Here is a 15,828-nt window from a genome sequence, read left to right as displayed (position 1 = left end):
GTATTTTTCTATTCACATCATAATGTCTGGGATAGGACAGATTAAGCTAGAGTAGTAATTAAATTTAAAAGTGTAGTGACTCAACACAGCACTTCTTTCTTGCTCATGTCACATTTCAGTGCAGTCAGGAGGCTCTCCTGGTAGCTTTCCCCAGCAGTGCCTCCTGTGCCCTAGCTGCTTCCATTTTGCAAATTCTTTACTCATAGCCGAATGGAAAGACAAGAGAGTGGTCAATCGTGACAGTTTTCCTGCCAGGTCTGGAAGCTGCATATATCGGTCACAAGGCCCCAAACTAATTGCATGAGAGATTTAGAAACACAGCACCATACTAAGAATCTCTGCTACAACTCTGTACAGTTGCCCAAGCAAGTTGGTGAAAGAAGGTAGACTATAACACCTAGGCTGCTGCCTGTCTCTTCAAACAGCTCTACAAGGATTTAAGATGTAATCTGATCAAAGAACATGGCACCATCGTTTTAAAAAAAGGTTTTAATTCCATATAGTACAGTATTTCTTTTTTTTTTTTTTTTTTTTGAGACAGAGTCTCACTCTGTCACCCAGGCTGGAAGGCAGTGGTGCAATTTCAGCTCACTGCAACCTCCACCCTCCTAGGTTCAAGCAATTCTCATGCCTCAGCCTCCTGAGTAGCTGGGATCATAGGCGTGCGTCACCATGCCTGACTAATTTTTGTATTTTTATTAGAGATGGGGTTTCACCATGTTGGCCAGGCTCATCTTAAACTCCTGTCCTCAGGTGATTCGCTTGACTCAGCTGTCTAAAGTATTTCAAATTTTTGAAAAGTTTTGTGAGTCAAATTATCTTCAAGTATGAAAAAAACCATGTTTCCACAAAGAGTCTTCAATTGCTGATAAATTTGGGGGATGATAAGGTGGCATATTTAATTAAGTAAAATTAAAATGTCTCCAATTATAAAGGTTTCAGTTATATATCTTTTGGAATTATAAAGAATTAAACCATACCCTGAATATATTTTAAAAAATGGTGGTTTGGCATCATTTATAGTAAATGTATTTACAAACATTCTAAATATTCAAAATACATACAAACAGAAGAATAGAATCTTAAGACAATGATTTTTATTACCTATAGTCTACCATGTTTGACACTATAAATATACTTATTGAAAAAAACCACAATATTTAAATAAGAATTCAGTTCATGAAAGTTTACAAAATACAACCAATGTACTCTGACTTGTGATTATATCTTAACTATCTCAACTTTACTTTTCTGGTATGGTCAGACCTTTCACAAGAATTTCCATAATATTTTAATTTTATGATATAAAACAGTAACAATTTATTAAGTTTCCATTATAAAAATTAATATGGCAATTCTCAAAATACTGAAAAAACTGTTTATGAAAGCAGTACCTACATCACTGCAACTTATTTCTTTTCTCTTAGAAAACATCTTCAAAAGGCACATTTTAATTACTAGTATTTATCTAAAGATAGTAGTTTGAGTTTTGAATTTCCAGTAACTTTTCCATTATCTCAAAATTGAGCTAATGGAGGGTTGGAAGAGGTCGGAGAACCCAGGTTTCCAGTGAACTCCCTCAAGGAAAGGCAGCAGAATCCTCATTCATCTCATCCATGAAGACCAAAAGAAAGATGCAATGGAAGAGGGAATGGCAGATTTGTTTTGCATCCTAATTTAACCATCAGGAAATACCTTCTACACAAAATACTTCATTAAAACCAAAACAAACCCAAGACAGTAAGCTTAGAAAACAAAAGGCCAAGACCACAAATTGCCTGGTTAAGCCTGAGTGGTGAGATTGGTTTTAAGCTTCAAGAAAATGAAACTTCTGCTTCTGTAAAGTCACACCTTCATCAGTTCAATTTCAATCACTTACTGCATTAACAGTGTTACAAATTTCAAGAATGTCAGACATACTGATGATATTCAAAACAAAGTACAAAAATAAATTTCAAAATCAAATATAAATAGCTTTGATTATCTGCCATGCTCCCCTTTAATTTGACCCTACAGTCTACAGTTGACTATAATTATAATAACATCTGCAATTTCAAGTACAATAGTACAATAATAATAATGATTCTTTTGAAGAACTTATGACCTAGGACCCTAAAATGCAATTCAATATACAGTTCGGAGTATGGCTTACTTTTCAGGGAAGTTTAATATTAATTGAAGCACTAAATTGAACAAGGCCAGTACTCTGAACTACTAATCTCAAGTACTTGATCTCATGTAAGAAACAAAAGGGAATTGTTAAGGCAATTTTGGTATTCCAAAATATTGGGGATCTACCTTAACTTTCTATTATTCCCCTCAAGTCTCAATTGAGTGTTTCCATTTTTTTTTTTTTTTTTTTTTTTAGATTTTTTTCCCTCACTACAACAAAGTAATTCACCAAAGATACTCTGAAGTACAAAAACCAAAATGGTCCTCTATTAATTAGTCAAGATAGAATTTTCTGTTCCCTAATCATGGTCACTTTAGGAGTACTTATTCAAATTCTAAAATAGCAGCTTTTAAAATTAAGGCAACATTGCTTTATTCTTACCTGTTTTTCTATTAGCTAACTATTTTATTAAAGTTCATAAGAGCAATTTCAGACTTAGGCATCCTCAAAGGCCTTTGTAATGTAAGAAGAATTAACATGAACATTCTTCTCAATATTAAAAGTTATTGTATTCTACTTGGAATTCTAGAGCAATTACAGTCATTCCAGCATGTGTAAAATTACCTTTTAAACCAACAACAACATAAAATACAAGTTTTCTACAAAAATGCAATATAGGAGATATAGCACTTCTTCCCTGAAACAGAAATTAATATTTGGACAAAAAACTGTAAACTTTTGGTTACATCTAAAATATAACCTTTTAAAGACTTAAATTATTTGAGGTTTTAGCAACTGGAGTTCCTAATAGCAGATTTACATTACTATAATGTTTTAACAACACAATAATTCTAAACAGTTTGTTTATCTTACTCTTATATTTACTACCAGGAGGAAAAAAATGGCTTCCTGCAATGGAAAGTCTGGGTAAAGGAATTGCTCAGGTGGACAATCCGACCCTGACTTCCACCTTGACTGCGTTCCACAATCACACAAGGCATCTGTACTAGCTGGAAAGGACTCTTCCCGTCTCTCAATGCCTGAGTAAGATTTAAGATCTGTGGAAAGAAGAGAAATTTTCACCAATTTAAAAAAGATAAAAAGCTTCACTTCACTGACATTTTATAAACCATTTATTCATTGTAATTTTTATTTCATCCATTTATGTACAACAGAGACTGTGATGATGAATACTTGCTATAAATATATTATTGTATGTATGTTTATACACACACACACACACACACACACACACACACACACATACACACACACACACACACACAATTAGCATTAAGTAACTTTTGCCAGAAGGTAAGTTTAAAATATTCTGGAATGTGCCTATGTCCAGGAGCAATGGAATCAAAGAATAAGTGAAAAGGTCTACATACATATTCACTTTGACATTAAACCTCAATAAATATTGGCTTAAACAGTCTGGTTTTAACTACTTACTAGCCTTATCCATTCATTCAAAAATTTGGTTGCATGCCTACTATGTGCAAGGTTCTGCTCTAAGCGCTAGGGGTACAACGATTAAAAAAACAAGCAAAATTGCTGCCTTCATAGAGCTTATACTTTGGCAGGGTGAGGAGTCAATAAACATAAATATGTAAATTATACCATGTATTAGAACGTGAAATTGCTATAGGAAAGCATGAAGCAGGGCAAATCGGTTAGATAATTTGAGAAAGCAGCCTTTCAAATAAAGGTGCATTTAAGACTTTGCTCTTAATAAGAAAAATAAAATTAGGGAAAGTAAAATATATTACATATCGTGTTCAAAGATACTCTGGGAATTTCTACTTGAGCATGCAAATAAGGTTATGAAACACAATACATACATTATAGCTTATTCCATTCTCTGTTCAAGTAAAATAAAATTATAGCAATTCATTTTCTTTTTTCCCCGTATATTAGGAAAAATTTCCTTTATTGTATATTTTAGAAATTCTAATATATATATATCCTATGTATTTCACTGGTTCTTGTAAAGACAAGTCAATAGTGATAAGCATAAACATTTCAAAATAAAGTCATACTAATAAATAAACTTCACAATATTTTAAATAGTATAAACTACATGGTATATTATTTATTGTAGAGACGGGGTCTTGCTATTTTGCCAGGGCTGATCTTGAGCTCCTGGGCTCATGCGATCTTCCCACCTTGGCCTCTTAAAGTGCTGGGATTACAGGCATGAGCCACCACACCTGGCCAAACTAGATGGCTTTAGTTTATAGAATATTTGGAGTGTTTACCACATCAGGAAAAGAGATCTTTACTAGTAACAGTGTTACAGATTATATTTATGTTTTAGGATCACTTTTAAGATCTTCCTTTAAATTTTTTTTTTTTTTTTTTTTTTTTAAGACAGGGTCTTGCTGTGTCGGCCAGGCTGAAGTGCAATGCGTGATCATAGTTCACTGCTGCTTCCATCTCATGGGCTCAAGCGACCCTCCCACCCCAGACTCCAGAGTAGCTGGGACTACAGGCACATGCCACCTCAGCTAATTTTTGTTCTTTCTGTAGAGACAGGGTTTCGCCTTGTTGCCCAGACTGGTCTTGAACTTGTAGACTCGAGAGATCCACCCACCTCAGCCTCCCAAAGTGCTGGGATTACAGGCATGAGCCACCACACTCAGCCTCCCCTTAAAATTTTCTAAATTGGCTTTATTTGGATAACAAGAAAAAAATAATTTATGAAAATGGACTTTATTGTCAGCATTGCTCCTCCCATGAAAATAAAAGTGTGCTGCAGCACGGTTAAGGAAGGAGATGTTTTGGTTCGTTTCTTCCTTGGGTTTTAAAAATTCTATTGGAAAAATGTTAGTCTAAACATACTAATTTATGTAACATCTAGTATTTTCCTGACTCTAAGAACAATATGCGACTCTTGCAGAGAACATGGAAAGCAGAAACCCTGGCCACGTGTGGTGATTCATGCCCATAATCCCAGCACTTTGGGAGGCCAAGGTGGGTGGATCACTAGAGACCAGGAGTTTAAGACCAGCCTGACCAACACAGTGAAACCCCATCTCTACAAAAAAATACAAAAAATAAAAATTAGTCAGGTGTGGTGGCACACCCCTGTACTCCCTGCTCTCCAGGAGGCTGAGGCATGAGGATCACTTGAACCTGGTGGCAGAGGTTGCAGTGAGCTGAGATTGCACCACTGCATTCCAGCCTGGGTGACAGAGGGAAACTGTCTCCAAAAAAAAAAAAAAAAAAAAAGGTATAGGAAAACGAAAGTAGCTCTACAAATTATCAATTTTCAAATAGTTACATAATTTGCAAAAATTAAATCCTGAAATTAACCTGTTAATATTTCTCTGGGAATTCAGAAGACACTTGATCATCCTGCATTTATTTACTAAGGAAAAACTTACTGAGCACTCCCTGTGTTGGGGTGAAGAAGGGACCAAATGAGGGAAAAGCCAGGTAAGCCCCTTAAAGAACTCAAATTCTAGAAGCAGCCACATGAACAAATAATTGCAATACAGTGTGATGAACACTCTAACTACAAAGGACCTCTGCCCTGACTTTAAAATCTGATCCCCTCCCCCACGTACCACCTATTTTTTCATTTCTCAAACAATAACAAATCTATTACTATATGTTTAAAATCAGAGAGGATTATTTAAAAAAATGAATGCAGCAAATTCTGCTGGCCAGGGGAGACCCTAGACGTCTCCACCCATGCCATATTGACAGCTTGATAGGGATGTGACGCCTGTGGTCAAGGCAGATGGTATCAACTTGTGGGCTTCTACATGTCGACTTTGCTTTCCTTTAGATTAGCTTGCTGTTCTTAAATTCCAGTGGGCCTGAGAATTACTGCACTACAGACATCAAACCACATATATTCTACTTCATCACAGATTTTAAGCTATCTTTCCATAGCAAGGTACCCCATATGCTGATTTAAAAACCAAATTTCTGAGTAAAATGTTGACACCAGCATATTCCCAGAGAGTGCTGCAAAAATCAGAACAACTCCCTGTTGGCAGGAGGAATTTCGGAAGACTGACATGGAGGTTGAAAGAAAAACTGTTCTCTGGATGAAGAAGGAAAGGCATCGAGGATGGAGAATCGCATGCACAAGGGCACCACTGGGAAAGGGGAAGGAAGCGCAATTCTGATTTGCCAAGCCCAGGGGAAGGGGCACAATGGCAAGAAATAAAGACAGAGGCACTGTTTGGGGCCCGACTGTGAAAGGTGTTGTCAACTGTGCTGAAAGCCTGGACTTGAGCCAGTACACACTGACAAGTCATAGGAGTTTTAAAGAACAGAAGACATGCTCAGATTTGTTTTTAGAGATTGTTCTTGTTCCAGTGCGGAAGAGGAATGGGAGAAGAGGTAAGGTCAACTTAGAATGTTAATAAATCCAGAGAAGAGATGATAAGGGCCCCAGGCAGAAACAATGCCTAACTGTTGCCAGTTGGCCAGGCTGGCAGTCCCCCTTCTTTCACAGATACAGGTTACTAAAGCCCTTTGAGCCAAAGTCATTCCACCTCAAATGTAGACTACTCTGTGGAGGTGTTGTGAGTATAAACAATAATAAGCATCATCAAAGTCTCCAGGAAGGGGTCAAGTACCAGGAGGCACTAAAGGGTTAGTTTCACTTTCTTTAACGTCAATTATTATTGAACCTGTAAATGAGATTCTGGTATATAAATCACTGAATATAAGTTCACTGTATTTTCAGAAAAAGTTTTAGTTATTATTTCTACATTTTTTATATTGTAAGTTTCAGTGTTCCAACTCAGAATATAAGATGAATTTTACTTACCCTGATTATGACCTATTGCTATTTAATATACAATTCAAAACATGGTTTATCTTTAACTTTCATAAACATTATTACCAGCTCTGATTTTTTTTTTAAAAAAAAACCTCTTCATATTTGTTTCAGTCCACATTTTTATGTGAAGAATGAGAGCATGTCATTGATTACATGTGTAAAATTAAACGCTTACTACAAACTAGGGCAAAAGGCTTGGTTGTAGAAAGCACAATCCATTAAGTTAATAAGCAAAACTGGAAGGGAGAGGGATTTAAATGATATTTATAAATGACGGAAATAACACAAGTATTTTGACTCAAGGAATCCGCTGAAGTAACTATTCTGTCCTTTGGAATATACGTTACTGCTATTTGTTTTTGTATGTTAAGCCTCATTTCATAAGTGCTGATTTAATTTAGAATACAGAATACTTTTTTTTTTTTCTTTTTAGAGACAAGGTCTTGCTCTGTTGCTCAGGCTGGAGTATAGTGGTGCAATCACAGCTCATTACAACCTCAAACTCCTGGGCTCAAGCAGTCCTCCTACTTTGGCCTCCCAAAGTGGGATTGCAGTTGTGAGCAACCATGCCTGGCTGAATACCTGATTTTTTTTTATATCTTTGCTTTTTTTTTTTTCTTAAGAGATGAAGTCTTGATCTGTTGCCCAGGCTGCAGTGTGTCATCACGGTGTACTACAGCCTCTAACTCTTCAGCTTAAACAATCCTCCTGCTTCAGCCTCCCAAGCAGCTTAGAATACGGCTGTGAGCCATCACACGTGGCCTTAGACCAACTTTTTTAAAAAAGCAAAAAATAGTCAAAACCAGAGAGCTACATAATCATGTACATGGTCAGGGCATATTATCTTTTTGGCTATCAGAAAGCTCAAAATCAAATTAAAATTAAAAACAAACAAAAAACAAATGAAAACAAGTAATAACCAAAGTATCATCATTTCATTTCTTTCTCTCCTAAGTTCCTGACCCCATCATCTTAATATTTTATCCCTTTCATTTTTATAACAACTTAATCTTTTGTGCATGAGATACTTCTTTGTAACAGACCTCAGAACTGGAACATTTCCATACTTTCTTAGACAGGCTTTTTTTTTTTTTTTTTTTGAGACAGGGTCTTCCTGTGCTGCCGAGGCTGGTGTGCAGTGGCACAATCTCAGCTCACTGCAACCTCCACCTCTGGGCTCAAATGATCCTCCTGCCTCAGACTCCCAGCAGCTGGAACTACATGCCACCTCGCCTAGCTAATTTTTGTATTTTTTTGTAGAGATGGGGTTTCACCATGTTGCCCAGGCTAATCTTGAACTGGTGAGCTCAAGCAATCTGCCCTCCTCTGCCTCTCAAAGCACTGGGATTATAGGGATGAGCCACTGCGCCCAGGCAGGCTTTTAAAAAAAATTAAGTTTAAATTCCTCAGGTGCTAACTTTAAAACACAATTAAAGCTTACAAAATTATTTACAGCTTTTATTTACTTCTTTATTTTAAATCAGATTCCTAAAATAAAAATAAACCTTTAGGGATAAGAAAGTTCCAGAAGATAAAGCACATTGATATGTCAAGTCAACCTGTTTCAAGCAGAAAGGTCAAATCAAGACATAATTATCTTTGCCTAAAAATTTAGCTCAAATAAGTTTTGGGATGGCAAAACTTTGAAACATGATTACAATCATTGATCACTGAATCCTTTGATTATTGCCTGAATTACCAGAGAAAGCCTCATAGTGAAGCTCCTTGGCTGTCATCTCCTCATCTACTAAGCAAAGCTGCACCCCACCGTCAGCCCAGCCTTCTGCAGTAGTCCTTAACCTTTTGGGGGGACATAAATATTTTTGCAAATCCGATCTTCTCCCACACCCAAAATGTACATATTAACAAAATTTTACACACAATTTCAAGGAGTTCATAGAAGAAACCCAGAATAAGATCTCATTTTCAAAAATTTCTGTCTTATCACAGCCCTTCTTTAATGCCTAATTTCTAACTGCTCCAATCCCTTCCTTGTGGAATGTACACTCTGGTGTTTAAGGCCCTCTATTCTCTGGCTCCAATCTATTTCTCCAGGCTTTGCTTACTACTTAAACCGCACGGCTGAGTAAAGCAGTGCATAAATGTGACGGAGCAGAGAGATGCATGAGTTAATCACGACCTGTCCCTTTTCACTGAGCCCTGGCCTCCTCTGCAGAGCAACACTGCATGAGAGCAGAAACGTGGTTCTGCTTACTGCTTTATCTCCAGGCCTAGTCCTTTCAATAAATATTTGGTGAATGAAAGAATGAGTCTCTGACTTAATTATATGTACTTGTTAAAGTTATATAATCATCAGTGCAAAAACTTGATCCATCTTCTCTGCTACAGGTATTGTGGCAAACAGTTACCTTAAATTAAATGTATATTTTAGGAAGAGAATGTTAATTTATAGGACACTAACAGACAATGTTTACAGTATAATTTATTTGTTTCAAGCTTTCCTTTTGGAATACAAATACTATTCATAGAGTCCAAGAAGCAGAAGTCAGCTGAGAGTGAGCCCAGCCTGCAGCCCCACATCAGCAGACTTTATGCCTTGCACTTCTAATCTTTAACTAAAGGTGAGGAGGAGGCAGGTCAGAGAGAGGACTGAGTTACAATTCGTTTTTTCATGTCACAATTGACACTCAGTCTTAGTGACACGGTTATTTACTAATTGCTCTAGCAAAGGGCAAACATGTTCTGCAAAAATAATCATAATAATAATCTATTGGCAACAGAACTTGGTACTAAAATATCTAAGTCAGTGGATCTGAGGAAGAAAAAGGTAGTGTTACCCAAGAAAACAGCTATCAGAATGAGGACAAACAATTCACAGCGGGGGAAACAATGGGCTAAATACACAGTATAGAACAAGGTCAGAAATACCTAATTTATAAAATTTATAAGATAATAGAGGGAAGAAACTATTTCAATCAACTTCATTTCTTTTTTTTTTGTTTTTTGTTTTTTGTTTTTTTGAGACGGAGTTTCACTCTCGTTGCCCAGGCTGGAGTCCAATGGTGTGATCTCAGCTCAATGCAACCTCCACTTTCTGAGCTCAAGTGATTCTCCTGCCTCAGCTTCTCAAGTAGCTGGGATTATAGGTGGCCGCCACCACGTCCAGCTAATTTTTTTTTTTTTGTAGTTTTAGTAGAGATGGGGTTTCACCATGTTGGCCAGGCTGGTCTCAAACTCCTGACCTCAGATGATCTGCCTGCCTTGGCCTCCCAAAGTGCTGGGATTACAGGTGTGAGCCACTGTTCCCGGCCGAATCAACTTCATTTCTGATCATCTGACCTATTTTCGTTCAGCCTAAGAAGTAGTATTAAAAATTCCACCTCTAGGACACAGTGGAGAAAACAGTTGACTATTGTTTCAAAGAGATGTTTTTCATTATGAACAAATAAAAAGGTAACTTACCTGACCCCTCATCACAGACATCTGACTTTCAAAAGTGGCTTTGTCAAATCCTTTGTCAGTCTATGACAGCAAGAAAAAAACATTAGAATTCCCAAAATAAAGACTTCAATATACATATTTGAAAACAAATGAACTCTTCAACCTAGCAAATAAGGCCATTAAAAAGCTTTCCTAATTGATAAAATAAAACAAAAAGAGTATTTTTACCTGATGTTTTTGTATACTCCCAGAATGACACAAATAGACTTATTTACTTGTACCCCAACTTGTTCCAGAAAGGATTTAAGATGACTTTCCAGCCAATGAATTTAGGCTTTTAAAGAGAATTAAATCATAGCAAGTCACCAAATATGTATTAGAATTTATAGAGTTTTCTTGTAAAAATTCAACTTTTGAATAAAATAGCTAATAAAGTTTTAATGTAGTCTCACTTCAAAGAATGCTCATACTAAGTACGGCATTATGAATTTATGCTCCTGGAAAGTAAAACTGCCAATTCCTCTCTGGCATGTCAGGTTCTATGGCAAGCAACAATACAAGAAGCAGTAAACTGCAAATTAGCTCTATTAAGCAAAGTCTCTTCTATTTTAAGGTTTCATTTTTTTTTTTGCAATAATCAAACTAAGCATGAACTTACCTTAAAAAGTTCATAGAGATCTTCACATAAATCTTGCACAAAGTTCATGTCAGAAATATATGGTAGAATTAAGTTTCTTATCTCTTCAGAAAAAGGAACTTTTGCTTGAGGAAGCCAAGCCCAGTGAAATGGATCTAACAGAGAAAAGCATTCTCCTGATCAGCGGGAGGAAATGGTTTATTTAGACTCACATTTATCCTGGTTCCTTCCTACAACTCCTAGGTTCTCCCCCCGCCCCCCTCAAAAAACAGACAGGAGAAAGAACTTAATCAGAGTAAAACTACCCACTGCAATCCAAATTACTCAGATTTGGACAGCCAATTCAGATAGTAAACTAGTAATGTCTCTGAGTTTTAAAGAGTAAAGAGTAAGAGTTTGGATAATGAATCTACTTCAAGTAGCTCTAAATAGCTCTATCTCAAAAGTCTACCTGATTCCTGAGTTCAGAAACCGATGAATACCTATACTTTATACACAGCCTTGTATTTTTTTTATTATATATATTACTCTGTTGCTCAAGCTGGAGTGCAATGGTAGGATCTCAGTTCATTGCAATCTCCATCTCCCAAATTCAAGCGATTCTCCTGCTTCAGCCTCCCGAGTAGCTGGGATTATAGACACGTGCCTCCATTCCTGGCTAATTTTTGTATTTTTAGTAGAGATGGGGTTTCAACATGGTGGCCAGGCTGGTCTCAAACTCCTGACCTCAAGTGATCTACCCACCTCAGCCTCCCAAAGGGCTGAGATAATACGCGTGAGCCACTGGGCCTGGCCTTATTATATTTCTTTAAAAGATTGAGTCTTGCTGTGTCACCCAGGCTGGAGTGCAGTGCCATGATTATAGCTCACTGCAGCCTCGAACTTCTGGGCTCAAGGGATTCTCCCATGTCAGCTTCAGAAGTAGCTGGAAATACAGCTGCATATCACCACACTCAGGCACAGATTGAATACCACGGCTGAGGTTTCCCTGCCCTGCACAGCTACAAATCCTCAGGAATGACCATTAGAATGATCACTTGTAGACAGAAGGTGTTCTGAACTTTAAAATCATTAGTAGGTAAACAGGTGAGTCACTTTAAGAGATAAAGAATTGCATGACTCTGAGCTAACTCTAGTTCTCCCCCAAAAAGACCATTAAAATTTACACCACGCCAGGACTAGAAAGATTTGTACAGGTCTAATCTTCTAGAGAAGGTGCATACGCAGATTCCTACAAGAGTGGAAGGTTTTTGACATTGTGATCGTCCATAGAGCTACTGTGAGCATATCCAATGAGAATCTCCAGCTTTGGTGGATCCTACCACTTTGAAAGCCCTGAAGAAGAAATCTGCCTTTGGAGTCATTCTTCCTCAGTCATCCAGGCTGGGGTTCAGTGGTGCAATCACAGTTCGCTATAACCTCAATCTCCTGGGCTCAAGCAATTCTCTCGCCTCAGCCTCCCACGTAGCTAGGACTACAGGAGCGCGCCTCAATGCCTGGCTCTCACTTCTTGATCTATCTCACTGCACACAGTAGGAGGTTCACTTTTCATTCTAAAGAAAGCCTTTCCCCTGGCTCACCTCTCTTTCTAGATATGTCCAATTTTCTTTTTAGTTTTCCCTGAATAATTTCACAGAAGAAAGGCCCTTATTTTTCACCTGCCTCCACATTTAATCCCTACACTCAACTTCTAGCACTACCATCTAAACTCCCTCTCCTAAGATCACCAATCACCAGACCTAAGGGTCTGTCCAAAGGCTCACTTGCAGTTGTCATGCTACTTAATCTCTCTATAGCAAGTAGCCCTGTCTTCTGTCGTCTCCTTTATGAAATTCTCTCCTCTGTGGCGTTGGAGATGCTGCTCTAAGTTTACTTTCTGTCTTGCAAGCTACTCCTTCTCTTTTTTTGCTAGTTTTCCCTCCCCTCTTTCAATGTTGTTGTTACCCTGATTCCATACTTAGTCCTTTCTATTCTCTATTTATTTAAGCATTCATAAAACATTTATTGAATATTTATGTGCCTGGCATTGTACTAGGCAATAGTGTTTGTTCTCTGTGATTTTCCTGGGTGATAGCAAAGACTACCTTGGCTTCCACCAACAAGATAACAGTTTAAAAGCTATTTACCCTCTCTCATATCCCAGGAATCCAAAAAAAAGAAAAGGAAAAGAAAAGAAATAAAAACTATATACCCTACCTATATACACTACCAATTCCTTTTCAAGCCCCAACCTTTAATCCCCAACTGCATGTTTGATAAAATTTCCTAGATGTACCCTTTAAAAATGCCATTTGCATAAAGGTTCCAAACCATTAGGAGGAAATAATAAAATGGAACAAAGACATTTCAGATCAGTTCTACAAAAGACAGGACAAGCAAAAAACAACAAATTGCAATTCATGCTTAATAGGAAAAAAAAATAAGATGGCAGGAAAAGCTTAAGCATATCAGTAGTTTGTTGAGAATTAAACTACAAAGTGTACCTACTAAAACACTCAGACTGGGTTAAAAAAAACAGTGAAGTATTCTTCATAAGTCATGTATCTAAAACCAAATGATAAAAGTTAAAAATAAAAGATTAGCTAAGTGTGATGGCGTGTGCCTGTAGTCTCCGCTACTTGAGAGGCTGAGGCAGGAGGACTGCTTGAGCCTAGGAGTTTGAGGCTGCAGTGAGCTATGAGCATGGTATTGCAATCTACCCTAGGTGACAGAGGGGGGCCTTGCCATTCATTCATAAACTCATACATACATATATGTAGAGAATAATACCAGGTATATGCTAACAAAATGAAAGGAGGTTTAACAATGCTACAGAATGTCAAATAAGAAAAGCAAAAACCACTGAGGTGTACACAAAGTGGGATATATTTCACATTAAAAAAAAAAACCAGGATGATAAACCACTGGACCTCTACGTATGTTAAATACAAAGCAAAAAATGCATAGAAATGGAAGAAGAAACTGACAAAATCACAATCACAGTGATCACTAATTTCCTCTGAAAGTTAACAGATTAAACAGAAAATAAGTCAAAGATATGATATGACCAACAGCCTTTAGGTTAGCAGACAGAATTTTGTGCTCAAACATTCTTTTCAAATACAGTCCTCTAAATAGGCCATATACAGGATCATAGAGAAATTGCTAACAAATTTCAAAACAGAATTTACACAGGCCATATTCATAGATCACAATGCACTAATACTGCAAAAATAACAACGATGAACAGTTTCTTAGAAATAGCAATAATGGAAAGTTAAAATAAACTGACATAGAAATATTAAGATCAAACAAAATACTTCTAAATTATTCCAATCAAAAAGAAAATCGGAAAATACGTGTATGTAAAGCAGAGCAACAGAGCAGCTCCTGTGCCATCCGTGGTTTAGCAAAAATGACATCCAGAGGACAATAGGAGGCCTAATACGCATTTACAGGAAAGCAATCTAGCATGAACGTAATAGAAGAAAAGAACAAACATAAATCTGTAAAAGAAAAAGCAAACTAACTAAAAGCCTGATTTATAAAATAAAAAGGCAATTATCTGGGGAAAAAAGCATAAAAAATAAACTAAATAGAAGGGTCAATGCTTAATAACAGACAAGTCTTTGGCAAACCTAATGAGTAAAAGGCTCATTAATAAATGGGAGGAATTTAAAGAGATACATTATGGATACAATGATTTTTAAACTTTTATTTTATTTTATTTTATTTTATTTTATTTTGGAGACAGGGCCTTAGTCTAGTGGTGTAATCTTGGCTCACTGCGACCTCCACCACCTCCCAGGCCCAAGCAATCCTCTCACCTCCGCCTCCCAAGTAGCTAAGACTACAGGCATGGGCCACCATAACCAGCTCATTTTTGCATCTTTTGTAGAGATGGGGTTTCACCATGTTTCCCAGGCTGGTCTTGAACTCCCGAGCTCAAGGGATCTGCCAGCCTCAATCCCCAGAGTACTGGGATTACAGGCATGAGCCGCCATGCCTGGCCCATATATTTTAAACACATACAAATATCAGAAAACTACTATAATAAACTCCCATATTAATTCAATTTTTTTTTCTTTACAAAATTGGCTTTTTTATTCCTCCTATTCCACAATACCACAAGTATTTTAAGGCAAATTACAGCCATCATTTCATTTCACTCCCTAAATACTTAATATGCACAGAGGAAATTTTTTTTAATTATAAGAGAATTATAATAAAATGCTATACCAATAAATTTAAAACTCAAGAAATTATGGACAATTTTAAGCAAAATAAAGGTGTCTAAAACTGGTTCAAGAAGATGCAGAAAATGTAATCATTTACCACAAGAGAGACTGGGAAGGCAATTAAAGTACTCACTAAAAATGAGGTCAGGTGGAGGGCAGGCCTAAATTGTTTTAAAAGTTAATACAACCAAAAATTTAAAATATAGTTCTAACAAAATATTAAAATAATTTGAATGTATATATATTTTGAAAACTGGAACACTACTAAACTCATTTTCCAAGGATAACACAAAGCCTAAAAATCAAAACCCAGTCATCTAAAAATAAGCAAATAATTCATAGCAAGACCCTGTAGTATATATTTGCATCTCTAACACCTAGAACTGAGCCTTAATGAATAATCATATTTCATACAGTTTTTCTTCTGCTATGGTATCTGCAAATTTTTTTTCCCTTCTCATTCTGGAAAAAAAGGTAATTATAGAATCTACAGAATGTTCTAAATACTCACATGCTCTCCATTCATCAGGATGTTTAAAAGGAAATGCGAGACCATTATCAATTGCAGCTATTTTAATAAGGAATTCTTTATCATTGATCCATTTTGATTCCTGTAGAAGAGAAAAATGATACGTTGATAAAAAAAACCTTTATA

At 36.7% G+C, this 15,828-nt stretch overlaps 1 protein-coding gene across 3 annotated transcripts in view; it reads right to left on the bottom strand.

Moving 5' to 3' along the window:
* Positions 1 to 1,082: 1,082 nt before the first annotated feature.
* Positions 1,083 to 15,828, bottom strand: part of PI4K2B (phosphatidylinositol 4-kinase type 2 beta) — a 35,364-nt gene continuing 20,618 nt past the window's right edge. For all 3 annotated transcript variants that reach the window (XM_039468551.2, XM_039468552.2, XM_039468550.2), the window contains 4 exons: positions 15,685 to 15,784; positions 10,978 to 11,111; positions 10,341 to 10,400; positions 1,083 to 3,171 (listed from right to left, as the gene is read on the bottom strand). In XM_039468551.2, the coding sequence (XP_039324485.2) occupies positions 2,998 to 3,171; positions 10,341 to 10,400; positions 10,978 to 11,111; positions 15,685 to 15,784 (468 nt within the window). In that variant the 3' untranslated portion in view covers positions 1,083 to 2,997. The remainder of the gene's footprint in view (positions 3,172 to 10,340; positions 10,401 to 10,977; positions 11,112 to 15,684; positions 15,785 to 15,828) is intronic.

This window comes from Saimiri boliviensis, chromosome 3 (assembly GCF_048565385.1).
Source record: "Saimiri boliviensis isolate mSaiBol1 chromosome 3, mSaiBol1.pri, whole genome shotgun sequence".
Lineage (NCBI taxonomy): Eukaryota > Metazoa > Chordata > Mammalia > Primates > Cebidae > Saimiri > Saimiri boliviensis.
Note: the sequence above shows the minus strand (reverse complement) of the source record. Positions and strands in the feature narration are given on the sequence as shown.